Source organism: Oryzias latipes, chromosome 2 (genome assembly GCF_053564925.1).
Source record: "Oryzias latipes strain Hd-rR chromosome 2, Olatipes_Hd-rR_3.1".
NCBI lineage: Eukaryota > Metazoa > Chordata > Actinopteri > Beloniformes > Adrianichthyidae > Oryzias > Oryzias latipes.
In genome coordinates this window covers 26,801,279-26,817,500 of record NC_136238.1, presented here as the reverse complement: position 1 = coordinate 26,817,500, position 16,222 = coordinate 26,801,279, and the positions used below count along the sequence as shown (strand labels likewise).

The 16,222-nt window shown below is 39.2% G+C and overlaps 2 protein-coding genes across 3 annotated transcripts in view; one reads left to right on the top strand and one right to left on the bottom strand.

Annotated features, from left to right (window-relative positions):
- Window positions 1-16,222, bottom strand: part of LOC144981362 (uncharacterized) — a 104,175-nt gene that overhangs the window by 31,371 nt on the left and 56,582 nt on the right. Inside the window, exons 2-4 of one of the 2 annotated variants that reach the window (XM_078935197.1) lie at window positions 12,487-12,969; window positions 4,216-4,875; window positions 1-2,409 (exon numbers count right to left, since the gene is read on the bottom strand). The exon at window positions 1-2,409 is cut by the window's left edge and continues 107 nt beyond it. In XM_078935197.1, coding sequence (XP_078791323.1) covers window positions 2,402-2,409; window positions 4,216-4,875; window positions 12,487-12,969 — 1,151 coding nt within the window. In that variant the 3' untranslated portion in view covers window positions 1-2,401. The remainder of the gene's footprint in view (window positions 2,410-4,215; window positions 4,876-12,486; window positions 12,970-16,222) is intronic. The other variant, XM_078935194.1, reaches the window with a different exon arrangement.
- The window catches only part of LOC144987124 (uncharacterized), a 319,301-nt gene that overhangs the window by 277,070 nt on the left and 26,009 nt on the right, over window positions 1-16,222 (top strand). The gene's annotated exons all lie outside the window — the stretch shown is intronic.

Below are 16,222 nucleotides of genomic sequence, written 5' to 3'. Positions count from 1 at the left end.
CCAGGAGCAGACTGTGTTAGCGGCAGAGAAGACGGCTTTGTGTTGGTTGTGAACTTCTGATTCGTTTCCACAGCTTCTCAGGACTACACAGCAGCATGTCCGCCTTCTGCGGTCCTCCTCCTGACGCACCGCGGACAAGCTTTTGTTCTTCGGACCGCCAGCTGCCTTTGCATAGTGGAGCGTGAAGCTCCCGATGATCGCTCATCGGGAGGAAATGCTGCTACGATCACGATCTGAGAAACGAAACCATTATATTAATTTGTGTTTCCAGTGGTGTCAAGAACAAAAATAAAGACTGATGCAATTCCCACATATTTACAAATTTATTTGCATCTTCGCGCTGAATTTGCTGTTTGATGACAGCTGGAGCCCCATCAACAGACAGCAGATTTCACCGTGGTAAACGCTTGGTGGTTGGACCAAAAACACTCACTCAGCGCGAAGCTGCAGGAGACTATCTTCATAATGTGCTTTTATTACAGTTATGATTATATTTAAGGGCCTGCTCTGCTCGATCATATGTTTTTTTTTTTAATCCGTGCGGTCAGACGATGCTGAAGTTGGTTTACGATTCACAGCTTCTGATTTGCGAGGGCACTAAAGGAACATTCTGCTACATTTTTCGAGAAAGCAGTGACGTCATCGCCCCGCCTCCCCTCTGGAAATGCTTTTAAGAAATGATTATTTAGACAAGTTTCCCAGGGTGGATGTGAAAATGCAAATGCAATCCCCTCTTTGCATTTTTGTTTTAATTATGACACAGAATTAGTGGGTTTAAGTATAAAATAAAAAATAATTTTGAAGTATTGCTTTTTCATTTTAATTTTGAGTCAAAAAATGCAGCTTCATTTTGAAAATGAAAAAGCATTTCTGGTTTTGACTTTGCTTTTTATTTATGCTACAGAATCACTTCCATAGCATCTCAGTGTGAGGCTGCTTTCTTCACATAAGAATCTACTGGGATTGTGTCAACTCTTGAATAGTTACTGGAATAAAAAGAATGTAAACACTGAAGATAAAGCCCCTGTGTCAAAACACATGTTTTTTTTTCCAGAACGTATGTCAGTAAGCTTTATACTTTATTTTGGCTAGAAAACTTAAAATCCAACATTATTCTGCATTTCGGAGCAATACAACATTGCTCCCAAGTGCATTTTTACCACACTCTCCTATATTTATAAAGATTGATAGTCAGCCATCTTAGATGTTGCAAGTAAAAAAAGAGAGAAAATGAACAGGACTACCAGCTCTGTAAAACACAATGATCATATCAGATCAATAGGCTGCAAGATCATATTTCACCTCAATAATAAAGTAATTACAGAAACATATAAGCAACCTTTCTCCTCTTGGCTTCATCATGCTCTAGCATGCTAGCTCGTTAGCTTGCTAACTCTTCCAAGTTGTGGTTAGCTTATTAAAAAAACTGAAAAACAATCTTCAACTCACCAGGATATGTCTTTAAACATAACTCTGTTAGAAAATCTTTAGAATACTCCTCAGTATCGATTCGTGTCAAGTTACTATTTCTGTATGTGTTCCAGAAACACACTGATGTCCTCTCATCTCACCGTGTCGTCACAGATGGAAAAAACCTTGAGAAATATGGAGTGATATTTCTGCCACCACGTTGCACACAAAACTTTCTAAGTTGCAAGTGAAAATATTAAATATTTGGTTTTTAATATTTTTTTATTCTGCTTTACTTTTTTTTGCTTTCAAAAATTTATTTTTTTTTGCATTTTCAAAATGAATATTTTTGGAGGCGTGTCAAATCTCGCTTTTTCTGATCTTTGATTTTGCTGACTTAAGTTTCAGTTTAGTAATTAGTTTTTCAGATTAGTTTGTCAATATTTTCAGGAACGAGGAGAGATCTTTTAGCCGTAACGATGTCGCCAGCAGTAGAAAAAAACTCTTTCACTCGGGACAGAGGTTGCAGAAATGGAGATACCTCTTTGCCAATTTTGCAATATGCTTATAGCTGGTCTCGTTGGTTCTTCCCAATTCGAGAGGGTTAGCATCAAGAGGGATGCATCCTGTTGCTCTGTATTTAGTAGCCTTTACCTTCATCTCCTCCAAAAGAGCAGACTTATTTTCCACCGGCATCTGAAAGACTTTGCCAAACAGTTCAGTCATTACTAATTACAGACAATCCGGTGATGCTGTTTTAAGTGCATTAGCAGATTAGATGTTTTACAGCGGCATACGTGATCTTCTTGAGGGGGGAGGGGTACTGTTACGGTGCCTCTGCCAGTTACTCCCCCCTCCCCCGCCTGTTCTGTTTTGGACGTGACCAGCTGCCTTCAATTACCTCATCTTTGCCGCCGCCTTCTTAAGGAGCACCTGGATCATCATTCGACTGCAGTTCGTTGTTCCTCCCACGGTGCTTAGTCTGGCCTGCTCATGCTCCTGTGTAGTGAAACAATGTCGGCACACTGTGTTCGACTTCTCCAACTATCTTTTCCCTTCATGGATGCTCACAACAAATCAAAAGTGTTCCCACACAGGAGAGCGCAAGGAGATGGGTGGGTCCTCAGGTTCTGGTCTTACGTCTGCATTAGCCATAGTGCTATAGTTGGCATGCCAACTGTTCGTCAGCTAATGGCGTCTTGGCGAAAACTCGCAGTTAACATTAGTTCTGTCTCGCCGCAAAGTTAATGCATTGGGGGGAACAACATCTACAAAATAAATACAATTGAAAAAAAAGAAAACGGTACAAAGGTGAACCAAACGGAAATTGCCGTACGGAAACATTTTGGTTCAACTACGTGTATCATTACACCCCTATTACTTGACCTAACAAAGTATATACTGCAGTCACTACTTTGTGTTTATAGATATATATTTATTAAATGTTCACTGATCACATTAAAAGTGTTAGAATTAAGGATGTATAAAAAAAACATTTCAACCATAATGAAGACATTCAAGAATTAGCTCTAATGACTCAAAACAAACAACTCTTTTCTATTTGCAGGTTCATCTAAAACAATTTATTTTGTGGAAAAAGTTGTACATATTTTGTCAGCAGTAAAGCTCTTTGTCTAATATCATTACACAAAGATTTAAATGTATTGATCCATTACTTTTTTTGCTTTTGATGTAGAGAAGATGAAAACCTAAAAAAGATTCCTAGAAAGTAAGACTATCATATTATAACAATAAATTAGTAGAAAACTTCATTTCTACACATTAAATACTCACTTGTAACTTCCTTCTAATGAAGTTACTTCATCAATATGGTATGGAGGCCATCAGATTTTTTCCCTCCTGTAAAATAAAGTCTTTAACTGTGGTGCAGAGGTTGAGGTGTCCACCTCTTATCAGAAAAGTTTAGAATTTAGAGTTTACACTAACTACTTTATTACATTGTTTGTAAAGAGAAAGTCTTGTGAGTTCTCATGTGTGTTTTGAGATTAGATCTGTGACTAAAACTTGAATCACATTCTTTACAAGAAAAAGGCTTTTCTCCTGTATGAATTCTTATGTGTATTTTGAGATTAGATAATTGAGTAAAACTCTTTCTACATTCTTGACAAGAAAAAGGCTTTTGTCCTGTGTGAGTTATCATGTGTATTTTAAGACTAGACAGATGACGAAAACTTGTATCACATTCTTTACAATAAAAAGGCTTTTCTCCTGTGTGAATTCTCATGTGTGTTTTGAGAGTAGATATTAGATTAAAACTTTTACTACATTCTTTACAAGAAAATGGCTTCTCTCCTGTGTGAGTTCTCATGTGTGCTTTGAGATGAGATATTTGACTAAAACTTTTTTTACATTCTTTACAAGAAAAAGGCTTCTCTCCTGTGTGAGTTCTCATGTGTCTTTTGAGACTATATCTGTGACTAAATCTTTTCTCACAGTCTTTACAAGTAAAAGGCTTTTCTCCTGTGTGAGTTCTCATGTGTTTTTTGAGATAAGATCTTTCATTAAAACTCTTACAACATTCTTTACAAATAAATCTCTTACCTTCTGCATGGATTCTTGTGTGAATTCTGAACTGAGATTTGTTACAAAAGCATTCACCACATTCTCTACAGATATAACATCTTTCATCAGACCCAGTTTCCATGTAGTCAGACTGGTTAGTAATTATTCTTGAGTTTTGACCAGACCTGATAGAGGAAAGTCTCTCTTCTTTTTGAGATTGTTTATGTTTCTTACCAAGATTTGTCTTCTTGGGATTTTTTCTAACATCAGAGTCACACTGACCTGCTGACATGTGAGAGCTGTCCACACTTTGGACATGACTTCTGTCCCTCCTCTTCCTCTGATCTCTGTTCTGTGGGTCTGTCTCTTCATCTGTAGTTGATGTTGATTCTGTCTCTCCATCTGTAGTTGATGTTGATTCTGTCTCTTCATCTGTAGTTGATGTTGATTCTGTCTCTTCATCTGTAGTTGATGTTGATTCTGTCTCTCCATCTGTAGTTGATTTTGATTCTGTCTCTTCATCTGTAGTTGATGTTGATTCTGTCTCTTCATCTGTAGTTGATGTTGATTCTGTCTCTCCATCTGTAGTTGTTGATTCTGTCTCTTCATCTGTAGTTGATGTTGATTCTTCATGTTGGTTTCCTTCTTCATCCTGACTATCAGTTACAGTAAAGCTCTGCTGATTGTTTAGATCTGCTTCACTGGTCTCATCTTCCTCATAAGTAGGAATCTCCATCAAGGTATCAGTCTCCTGCTTATGATCAAGCTGATCTTCATCCTGACTGATGCAGAGCTCCCCTGGTTCCTCTTTAATCTGTGGAGGTTCTGGTTGTTCCTGCTCCTCTTTGGTCTGTGGACGTTTCGGTTCTTTATGTTCTACTCTGAAGTTCCTCTGCTGGATGCAGAGATCTTCCTCTTTAGTCATCAAGCACTGGGAGAGGGCTGCAGAAACACAAGTAGAGGCCCTTTTATATGTTATGGTGACTTTATGCATTGTTAAGTACCAATACAATTTTAAATAGAATAATTCAGAATATAAACAATAAAGAACTTTTAATGTTTTAAAATATATTTTTTGTTTTCTTCAGCACAACAGTATAAACTGTCCTCTACACCTGCCCTCTATAAGTAGAGCTGTTTCAGTCAATAACTAGTAGTCTGAACCAGTTAAAGATAGAACATTATATTTTGGATTGATTGATTTTTGATTTATTGACTGATTTCAAGGATTGTACTCAAAGCAATAAAGAATTTACACATATTTATCAAACTCAATAAAGAACTTTTGAAATGCATAGTTTAAAAATACAGAAAATAAAACAAAACAAAAAAAGTCACTTAAATCACATTTGCTTAATTAAATAGAAATTTTCTTTGTTTTTTTAAGGAAATAAAATTGCAGAAAAGTAATTCATAAATGGTACAAACAGGTCTTTAATGTTATATAACTGTATACTCAAATTAAATCATGCTGAGATAAAGAGGACAGATTTACTAGAAAGGGGACGGTGGGATTGACAGAAAATGTACTTTTAACCTGATTCTGTGTCCAGGCAATTTTGATTTTGATTTGAAATGGTTTATTTTACACAATTAAATAGAAATAATACACAAAAGAAATACACTCATCAGTTGTACATTCATACAGTAACTAATCAAACTTAGGATAATTAGCCATATTAATAAATATTGCTTGAAAGGGAGTGGAAGGAAGCGAACTCATATAATTAATTTGATATGAAATTACAAAGAGAAAAACAGTCTGAAAACAAACAAATATGTTTTAGATTATTGCCATTATTGACAGTAAAGATGCAGGCATCTATTGATTAGATTTGCTTTATTGTCATTGTGCATAGTACAATGAGATTTAAGCATCGCCATCAGTGCAAGAACAGCAAGGAAGGAAAAAAAATACAAAATAAAATATAATAAAAAAACATCGTAATACAATAAAATCAAAAAACAAACAGTATATACAGGTGTGCAAATATAAACTGTAAACTGTAATGAAGAGTGCTGAAATAATTGTGCAAAATTGCGTATGAAAACTGTGTGTAAATATGTCAAAAGTGCAAGAGGTGGTAATGAGGTAGAGAGTTGACACTGTGGACAGAGAAGCAAACAGGAATATGGATTTGATCTGTGCATTTGGGAATTGAGGATTGCTCTTGCTTTTGGAAAGAAGCTGTTTTTGAGTCTGTTCGTTTTGCTTCTGATGCCTCTGTAGCGCCTCCCAGAGGGCATCAGGTTGAACAGGTCTGAGCCGGGTTGTGAACTTTCCTTGATGATGTTCTGGGCCCTAGTGATCCAGCATGGAGTAGATGTCCGTCAGGGTGGGGAGAGGGCACCCAATGATTTTCTGAGCCGTCTCTACGACTCTCTGCAGTCTCCGTTTATCCGCGGCCGTGCAGCTGCTGAACCAGACAGTTATGCAGTACGTGAGCAGGCTCTGGATGGATGATGGTAGAAGGTCAGAAGGTACAGAACTGTATGTAGTCCAGCACTGTTCCTGCGAGTGTCTCCAGCTCCTGGTGATGGAATAAGTCCCAGTCTGTCAGCAGGAAGAAGTCCTGCAGTATGGGAAGAGCATCCTTAGGCCAGTTTGTGATGGTCTTTGTGGTGGGCGTGGATCGGCGTCTGAGGGGGGTATAGGCCGGGAAGAGCAGGAGGGAAAGGTGGTCTGACTGCGCGAGGTGGGGAAGGGGGTTGGCTCTGTATACATGCTTGATGTTAGTGTAGACATGATCCAGTGTTCTCACCCTTGTAGAACACTTCACATGCTGGTAGAACTTCGGGAGAACAGTCTTTGAGTTAGCCTTATTAAAGTCTTCTGCCACAATATGAACGCCATTGGGGTGAGCCTGCTGCTGTTTGTTTATGGCAGAGAGAGACATCCCCAGTGAGCCCCACCAGTATAACCCACCCATCCAGTTCCCGGAGCCCTATTTGCCACAACCAGGGGAAGAAGGCTCACCCGAGCGACCGGCCCCCCAGCCGGCCGCGGAAGGCGCCCCCCCCTCCCAGGGCGGCCAGGAGGCGGCAAGCCAGCCGCAAATAGAGGCCAGAGCCTCGCAGCACTGAGAAACAGCCAGCAAGGAAGGGAATTGGTGCTAAAACGGAGGGGCAGGATGTCCAGCCCCACCATTAATGACCTCCCTAAGGACTAGCACACCGCCCCCCCCTCATAAAAAAGAGAACCCAAAGTATATTAAATAATAATAAAAAGAAAGAAAGAAATAATAGTAATAATTAGAATAATACTAAATAATACTAATACTGCTACTACTCCTAATAATAAAAAAGAAATATGATAAAACAAATAAATTAATACAAAGGACATATAACAAAAAAAAAATAATAATAGTAATAATTTAAATAAATAAATAAAAAATAATAATAATAATAAAATAAACCCACCCAAGTGAACCCCTTAACCCCTGCTGTGAATGCAACGACAACCCCCGGGAGGCCAGGCCACGCGCCAACTACTGGCCACCGATCCCGGTCAGCTGCACTGGCTACCCCGCGCCCTGAAGGCACCAGCCCAGGAACCCTTGCCAAGTTGCCGGCAGAGTGCGTGCCCCCCCCCCCCCCCCCCACCCCACCCCACGGCCCACACGTCAACATTTCTCTCAAAAAACATATTTCTAATTGAGCTATTGACACGAAATTTTAACTAGATGTCGGCATCAACCCAAGTAATGCACACAGAAAGAAATCCAAACATTTATGTCCATAAATGAAGTTATGTGTAATAAAGTGAAATGGCACAGGGAATAAGTATTGAACACATGAAGAAAAGGAGGGGTAAAAAGGTCTGGCAAGTCAAGAAAGCAGCTGGAGTTTGTCAGTATTCAGAAGGTTAACCTGCCCCCTATAAGGGCAAAGTAATATCAGCTGGTATAGTCCTCATTGATGCCTTTTAAAAAGGTTTCTCACCAGCAAAGTGTTAGACAAGAAGCATTGCATGATGGGTAAAAGCAAAGAGCTGTCCAAAGACCTACACAACCTTATTGTTGCAAAACACACTGAAGGCATTGGTTACAGGCGCATTTTTAAACTTCTGAAAGTTCCAGTGAGTACCATTGGGGCCATCATCCGGAAGTGGAAAGAACACGGCATTACCAAAAACCTGCCACGGCCAGGTGCTCCTCACAAGATTTCAGACAGAGGAGTCAAAACAATCATCAGAAGGGTTCTCCAACAGCCCAGGACCACTCGTGGAGAGCTTCAGAAAGACCTGGAATCAGCAGGTACCGTTGTTTCAAAGAAAACAATAAGTAATGCACTCAACCACCATGGCCTCCATGCACGCACACCAAGCAAGACTCCATTTTTGAAGAAGAAGCATTGTTGAAGCTTGTTTGGAGTTTGCCACACAACATTTGGATAAACCCATGACATTCTGGGAGAAGATACTCTGGTCAGATGAAACCAAAATTGAACTCTTCGGATGTCATAAGACACAACATGCTTGGAGGAAAAATGGCACCACACATCACCCCCAAAACACCACACCAACAGTCAAGTTTGGAGGTGGGAGCATCATGGCGTGGGGCTGTTTTTCAGCATGTGGTACTGGTAGACTTCATATCATTGAAGGAATAATGACTGGAGAAAAGTATGGAGACATTCTTGATCCGAATCTGCTGTCATCTGCCAGGCTGCTGAAGATGAAAAGAGGGTGGATCTTTCAGCAAGACAACGATCCCAAGCACACAAACTCAAACTCAAACTTTATTTATTTATATAGCGCCTTTCATTTCAATTAAAAACACAAAGCGCTTCACATAAAAACAGATAAAACAGTCATAAAAACCGAAGATTGTTAAAAACAGCAAACAAAGGACAATCACACAAAGACGGGACCCCTCCCTCACCCCCAACCCCCCCACCCACACCTACCCAGTTCCCCCCGTAGAACCCTGAACAGAAACAAAGAACTGCAGCTCAAAGAAGGTTTGGCTTGGTACTGCTGCGAGGAAACGATATGATGGGGATCCATTTATTCCAAGGCCCAGCCCGACCACAGGGGTCAGTACCACAGCGCCCGCCCAACACAGAGCAGCCCAGGGCCCACTCCATGGCTATTAGACCACAGAGCAGGACCCCAGCCCGCCCAACGAGAACGGGCACTGCATAAAAATTATCATAAAATAACAACAATAAAAATAGAAAAAAGATAAAAAAATAAAATAAAATAAGATTTAACAATTTTAGTAATTAAAACATAAAATACATAACCTGATTAAAACATAACCTACGTATCATTGGTAAAATAACAATAAAAAGAATAGCATAATAATAGAGAGATAATAATAGTCCTTACAAATAAATAAATATGTAAATAAATAAATTAATTAATAAATAGATAGATAAAAAATAAAAAGACATAGGAAATGTTTAAAGTCATTTAAAAGCCAGACTAAAAAGGTGGGTCTTGAGCCTCTTCTTAAAAACCTCTACAGTCTCTGCAGCCCTGAGGTTCTCCGGCAGGCCGTTCCACAGGCGAGGACCATAATGGCAGAATGAAGCCTCACCATGTGTCTTGGTCCTTACCTTAGGGACAACTAAGAGGCCAATGCCAGAGGACCTCAGGGTCCGCGAGGGTTCGTATTTTAAAATAATATCATTTAAATAAGAAGGCCCAAGACCATAAAAACATTTATAAACCATTAAAAGAACTTTAAAATCAATCCTGAAATGCACAGGGAGCCAATGCAGCGATTTTAAAATAGGTGTAATGTGTTCCCGCCCTCTGGTCCTCGTCAGAACTCGTGCCGCAGAGTTCTGTAATATTTGCAGATTTGAGATCGACTTTTTCGGTAAACCAGAGAGCAGGGCATTACAATAATCTAAACGACTAAAAATGAAAGCATGCATTAGCACCTCTGTGCTGGCAAAAGAGAGGAACGGGCAGACTCTGGCAATGTTTTTAAGATGGTAAAATCTTGTTTTCACAACATTTCTGATGTGGGGAATAAAATTCAGCTCAGAGTCAAAAAGTACGCCTAGGTTTCTCACACATTGAGAAGATTTAAAGTTCCTAAGTTTGGGTAAAATCATCTCTCTCTTGTCTTCAGGACCAATGATTAAAACTTCAGTTTTGTCCTGGTTGAGCTGTAAGAAGTTTTCTGCCATCCACAGCTTTATATCTAAAATGCAGTTTAAAAGAGTGTTGACAGGTTCAAGGTCATCAGGAGACACGGCGATGTAAAGCTGTGTATCATCAGCATAGCTGTGAAAGTCAACGCCGTGTCTCCTGATGACCTCCCCAAGATGCAACATATACAAGTTAAAAAGTATTGGACCCAAGATTGAACCCTGGGGAACCCCGCAACTTATTTCATGGACTCCTGAGGACCGAGTATCCATACTTACAAAAAAATGGCGATCTGTGAGATAGGAGTGAAACCAGTTAAGAGCAGTTCCTGAGAGGCCGACCCGACTCCTTAGTCTGTCAAGTAAAATCTGGTGATCCACCGTATCAAAGGCGGCACTAAGATCTAGCAGCACCAGAACAGAAAGTTTCTGCGAGTCATAAGTATTTCTGAGATCATTTAAAATTTTTAAAAGGGCCGTCTCAGTACTGTGATTTGTCCTAAAACCAGACTGACACTTTTCAAGAACATTATGTTCACTTAAAAAATCATGTAATTGAATAAAAACAATTTTTTCAATAATTTTTCCTAAAAATGGTAGGTTGGATACAGGTCTGTAATTGTCCATGATCTTTGGGTCCAAGTTACTCTTCTTCAGAAGGGGCCTCACCACGGCCGTCTTACAGGCAGAGGGGAAGACCCCCGTCTGAAAAGAGCAGTTAGCTATGTTTAAAATCTCTGACTCAAAGAATGTATAAAATGTTTTAAAAAGAGAAGTAGGAATAGGGTCTAAAAGGCAGGTTGTAGTGTTTGCTTGGGAAAAAACTCGACCAAGCATCTCTGCATCAACCAGGACAAAACTCTCCAGTGTTTCCTCAGGTAAAGACAATGCCACTGACCTGCTAGGGTTAGTGTTATGTACCGGTTGAAGGTTGGATCTAATAGCATTGACTTTACTCCTGAAGTGGTCAGCAAAGTCCTCACATGCAGTTTGTGAGTGAGGCATGATAGATTTATTAAAATCTTTGTTTAATAAAAAATCAATAGTCTTAAAAAGAAACCGGGGGTTGTTTTTATTGTTTGTGATGAGATTAGAAAAATAAAGTGTCCTTGCCTGTTTAACAGCGTGGTTGTACGTTTTTAGTTGATCCTTTAAAAAGTCATAGTTGACTGTTAAATTAGTTTTTCTAAATTTTCTCTCTGCTCTCCTACAAATTCTCTTCAGATTTAAAATAGCACCGTTTCTCCAAGGCATCTTCGGTTTATGTGTCAAGATTTTTGTTTTCATTGGAGCAGCTGAATCAATGGCAGACTTAAGTCTGTCATTAAAATCATCAGTCAGAGAATCGCAGGACAAAGGTAAAATCTGAGCAGGAGTTTGTTTTAAAATGTCAATAAAATTTTCTGCCACTTCAGGAGTTATATATCGCTTTGTCACAGTTCTCACTGAGGCCTCTTGCTGGATAAAACCAGTCACCTTAAAAAACACGCATAGTGTAAATGCAAAAATCAGATACGGGTCACTTTTAAAAGATGATGTAAGCGGGTCGTCAAAAAAAATCGGATATAGTCAGAAAATCGGATATGAGCATCAAGACCTGCAGTGTAAAGGCGGCCTTAGTGTTAAAGGTTCCAGACTCTTGATCTCCACTGAAGCTATGAGTATGAAATGTCATTCCACAGACAAACCATCAACAAAATGATCCTGATGCTGCTGAGGTTCTTATGGAAGTGAAGCAAATCTCAGCAGAGATGCAGTTTTTCTAAACTGAAATCACTGACATTAAACAGCCTGAACATTCATGGAGCTGAACTGGACACAGAAAAACCTCCCTGTTGTGTTTCCACCCACCAATGAGGAGCAGTTTGATGAAGATGAAGCTGCACTGGAGGAAGAATCAGTCCAGAAAAAGATGGAGAACAATTCTGACACTAAGCAGTTTTTCACTGATGTGTTCAGGTTTGAATCTTTTCTGTCTGCAGATCCATGAGCAGGACCCTGTCTTTGGGTTTTAGCTTGAAATGTAGTTTTGGAAATAGAATCTGTCTGGATGTCTGGAATTGGAGACATGGAGACATCAAAGAGGTTTAGATGGATTTTGGGTTTGACAGAGAAATCTGCTGAAAAGAACTGAACTACAAACTTAGAACCACAGACGACAAAACAGATTGTACTTTTTTATCTGCTAACAATTTTCTCTTTGATCTGTTAAGGTTTCCTGTTTGTCGTTAGCTGGAGGGACTAACTAAGATCATATGATTTGAAGAATGTTGTCGGCTGCACTGACCAACAATGTCTTCTGTCTTTTCAACTGGAAGGGACAGAAGAGACTCTTCCAGGACACGCTGTTGATGGACTGCATGTTTGGAGAGCTTGAAGCTCAAGATACAACCGTTGTTGAAGTGAACATACCGATAGTGTGGAGATGAAAATCAGAGTCACACTGACCTGCTGACATGTCAGAGCTGTCCACACTTTGGACATGACTTCTGTCCCTCCTCTTCCTCTGATCTCTGTTCTGTGGGTCTGTCTCTTCATCTGTAGTTGATGTTGATTCTTCATGTTGGTTTCCTTCTTCATCCTGACTATCAGTTACATTAAAGCTCTCCTGTTCCACTTTAATCTGTGGAGGTTCTGGTTCCTCCAGTTCCTCTTTAATCTGTGGAGGTTCTGGTTCCTCCTGTTCCTCTTTAATCTGTGGAGGTTCTGGTTCCTCCAGTTCCTCTTTAATCTGTGGAGGTTCTGGTTCCTCCTGTTCCTCTTTAATCTGTGGAGGTTCTGGTTCCTCCTGTTCCTCTTTAATCTGTGGAGGTTCTGGTTCCTCCTGTTCCTCTTCAATCTGTGGAGGTTCTGGTTCCTCCTGTTCCACTCTGAAGTTCTTCTGCTGGTTGCAGAGATCTTCCTCTTCAGTCATCCAATGCTGGGGGAGAACTGCATGGACACAAACACAACATTTAAACATTTTCTTTATACCTTTTATAGTTTATACCTTTTATTTGTGTCCAAGACTTTTGGGTTTTGTCAACCATCAATTAACTCTGTGATCATTGGAGAAAATTTTATTTTATTTTATTTAACCTTTATTTAACCAGGAAAGTCCCGTTGAGATTAAAAACCTCTTTTTCAAGGGACTCCTTGCCAAGCGGCAGCAGCAACTAAAATACAGTTACACAATTACAAAGAGCAAAATAACAGGAAGTAACAAACCGATTATAAAAAAACAAGTGCATGTTAAGGAGTCAGCCTCGAGACCTCTCAGTTTAACTTTAAAAGCATTCAAGGAAATCAACTCTGTCAACTTCCAGTCCTTCTGCAACATGTTCCATGCATAAGGTGCAGAGTGGAAAAAAGCCTTTTTGCCCAGTTCTGTGCGAGCAAATGGAACAGAGAGCAACACATGATCACGTGAACGAAGAGAATAAGAATCGGCGCTCCTCTGTGACAGTAAGGAACAGATGTCGGTCGCCAGTAGTCCAAGCAGTGCCTTATAAATGAAAGTGTACCAATGAATCCTCCTCCGTATGGCCAGGGCAGGCCAACCCACTCGAGAATACAACTCACAGTGATGTGTCATTGTTTTACAGTTAGTGATGAACCTCAGAGAAGAATGATAAACCGTGTCAATCATTCGAAGACATTGAGCTGAAGCATTCATGTAAAACAGGTCTCCATAATCCAGCACAGAGAGGAAAGTCGCAGCTACAAGTCGCTTCTTCTCAGTTTCTTGACAAGATTCTCCACATGAGGTTTGAAAGTGAGGGAGTCAATGTCTGAGGAGTCTGGAGGACCAGAAGAGACTCATTGAAATAAATAAATCGAATATAAAATAATTAAATAAATGCGTCATTCATTCATTTAAAATTGTCAATAAATAAATAAAATTTGAAATCAAAACATAAATACCTAAATACTGCAGTCTGTGTCCTGGGGCCTGTTGCACAAAAGTAGGATAAGGGATTAAGCCAGGATATCTTGGTGATCCTGGCTCAATTGATCCCCAATCCGGTTGCACTAAAGCTGGATAGGGGGCAGGAGGATATGTTATGGTATAAATTACCATGGAGATTTATTCTGTGGAGCTAGCCTGCTCCAGACCAGGCTAAATTCCAGGATCTATTTAATCTCATCCCTAATGTCAGTCAGCAGTCGCCACAAATGGAAACCAATAGTTATTTCACTGCTCACTATACATTGTTATCACATATAACTAGACCCACTGTCATTATTTAAACGTTTGTGATCATTATTTTCAATCATTGTGGATAAATAATGATAATAATTGTGGATTCATTGAGCTCAGCTCAGTCATTTATCCCGGATGTCTTAATTCTACTTTTGTGCAACAGGCCCCGGATCTGAAACCCTCTAAAATCTCTGTCAAACAGAACAGAAGACAGTCTTCCTTTCTAGGTCGCAGTTCATCTTTCCCAGTTTAGCTCATTATTTCTGAGTGATCATGCTGCCTTTTTTAAACCGCACACCCTTTTCCTTGTCCTGATTGGCTGGAGACCTTGTCAATCAATCTCCTCAGTCCGTGCTGTATCTCCTGTACAGATCTACAGAAATCTGTGATTGATAATCAGATCTTTGTTTTCATTCAAAGATCCTGGATAAGTTTGAGAACTGAAAACGAAAAAAAGGGTGGAAATGTTCATGTCTGTCTGAGACAAGTATAGAAAGTGTGCAGTGAGGAGTTTTGATACCATAAAAAAAGTCTTTAATCAGACTCTGGATTTTACCGATCACGGTTATTTTTAGAATGAAACTTCTGCAATAAACGAGGAACTCTGTTCTGGTGAAAATGTACCACAGAAATATGATTAGCTGCAGCAGAAGACATGGAAATGTGCTTTTTCATTATTACTGTATGAGAAATAAACGGACAGGTCGCAGCTGCTCAGTTTTAGCACAAACTGTGAGACGTGAGGAGCTGCAGCCCTCAAAGTCTTTATTAGGATTATGACGGGAGAGGATCCACTATTTATTTATTATTCTTTTTATGTATCATTATATTTTTCTGAATTTTTGTCTTTGAAAATCATAGTGTTATTTTTCATTGTTTTATTTCATAAATAGTGCTATGTGTTAAATAGTGTTATTTTATTGAAAGGATCATGAATGAATGAAATTTTATTCATACAGCACTTTACAACTCCTTGAAGGTACCAAAGGGATTTCACAATAAAAAATAAATCTAAAATAGGAACAAAAGCTTTAAACTAAAAACTCTAGAATGAAAACTGTTTCAGAATATAATTTTCAATCCAAATGTTTACTTCCACATTTCATGTTATATCATTCTCACTTCATACATCTGCTCCTGGTCCGGGCCTTCTATCGAATTTTAGAACCAAATGTGGACCCCCAGTTAAAATAATTGCCCACCCCTGTTCTAGATGGTAGCGGTGCTATATAAACTCATTATTCTCTGTCTCCCTCTCACTCATGGTGCAGAGACTTGAGCAGAGTAATAAAATAACTCAGGAAAACACAGTAAAACAGCTAAATAACTAAACACATTTGGTCAAAAACCTACACTTAAACCCAAAAGCCGTCCAGACAGGCAAAGGGAATGGTATCCCACAATCCCTTGCGGTGCCGATCTAACAGCAGCACCAAAGTTACCCCTACTTAATTGAATTAATTTGAATGAAAGGACAGTGATGAAAGTCAGGTAAGGAAAAAATCCCTGAACTTTTCTTTGAGCGATATGGCGGGCACAGAGCGAAATTTTGGAAAAATACGTGGTCTTAGATGCATTCTGGTGCATTCTGGCAGCTAGTTATTCACTTCTTTATCAAGAAACTAAGACTAATTGGAGCATCATGATTTGTCATTCAAACCCCTAGTTTGACTCTCCATTAAGGACTTGCTGGTCCTAAAAAAGAATTTGGAAAATTGCTCAAAGTAACACAATCCTACAATCTACGCTTTTCCTTAAAGCTGCAAAACATACAATTGCTAAAATATAGTAACATCAAAGCCCCAAATGGCAAAAAGAACACCAGTAACTATGATATTCTATGAAAATACCTCAGTTATTTATACATTATTTCTGCTTTAGAAATGACTGATGTACAACATCCACTTGCACTGTTTTCTCAAACTATAATTACATCAAAATATGGGATCTGCTTTAAACTTTAATTCTATAACATAATACATCAATTCTTTAACACCAATA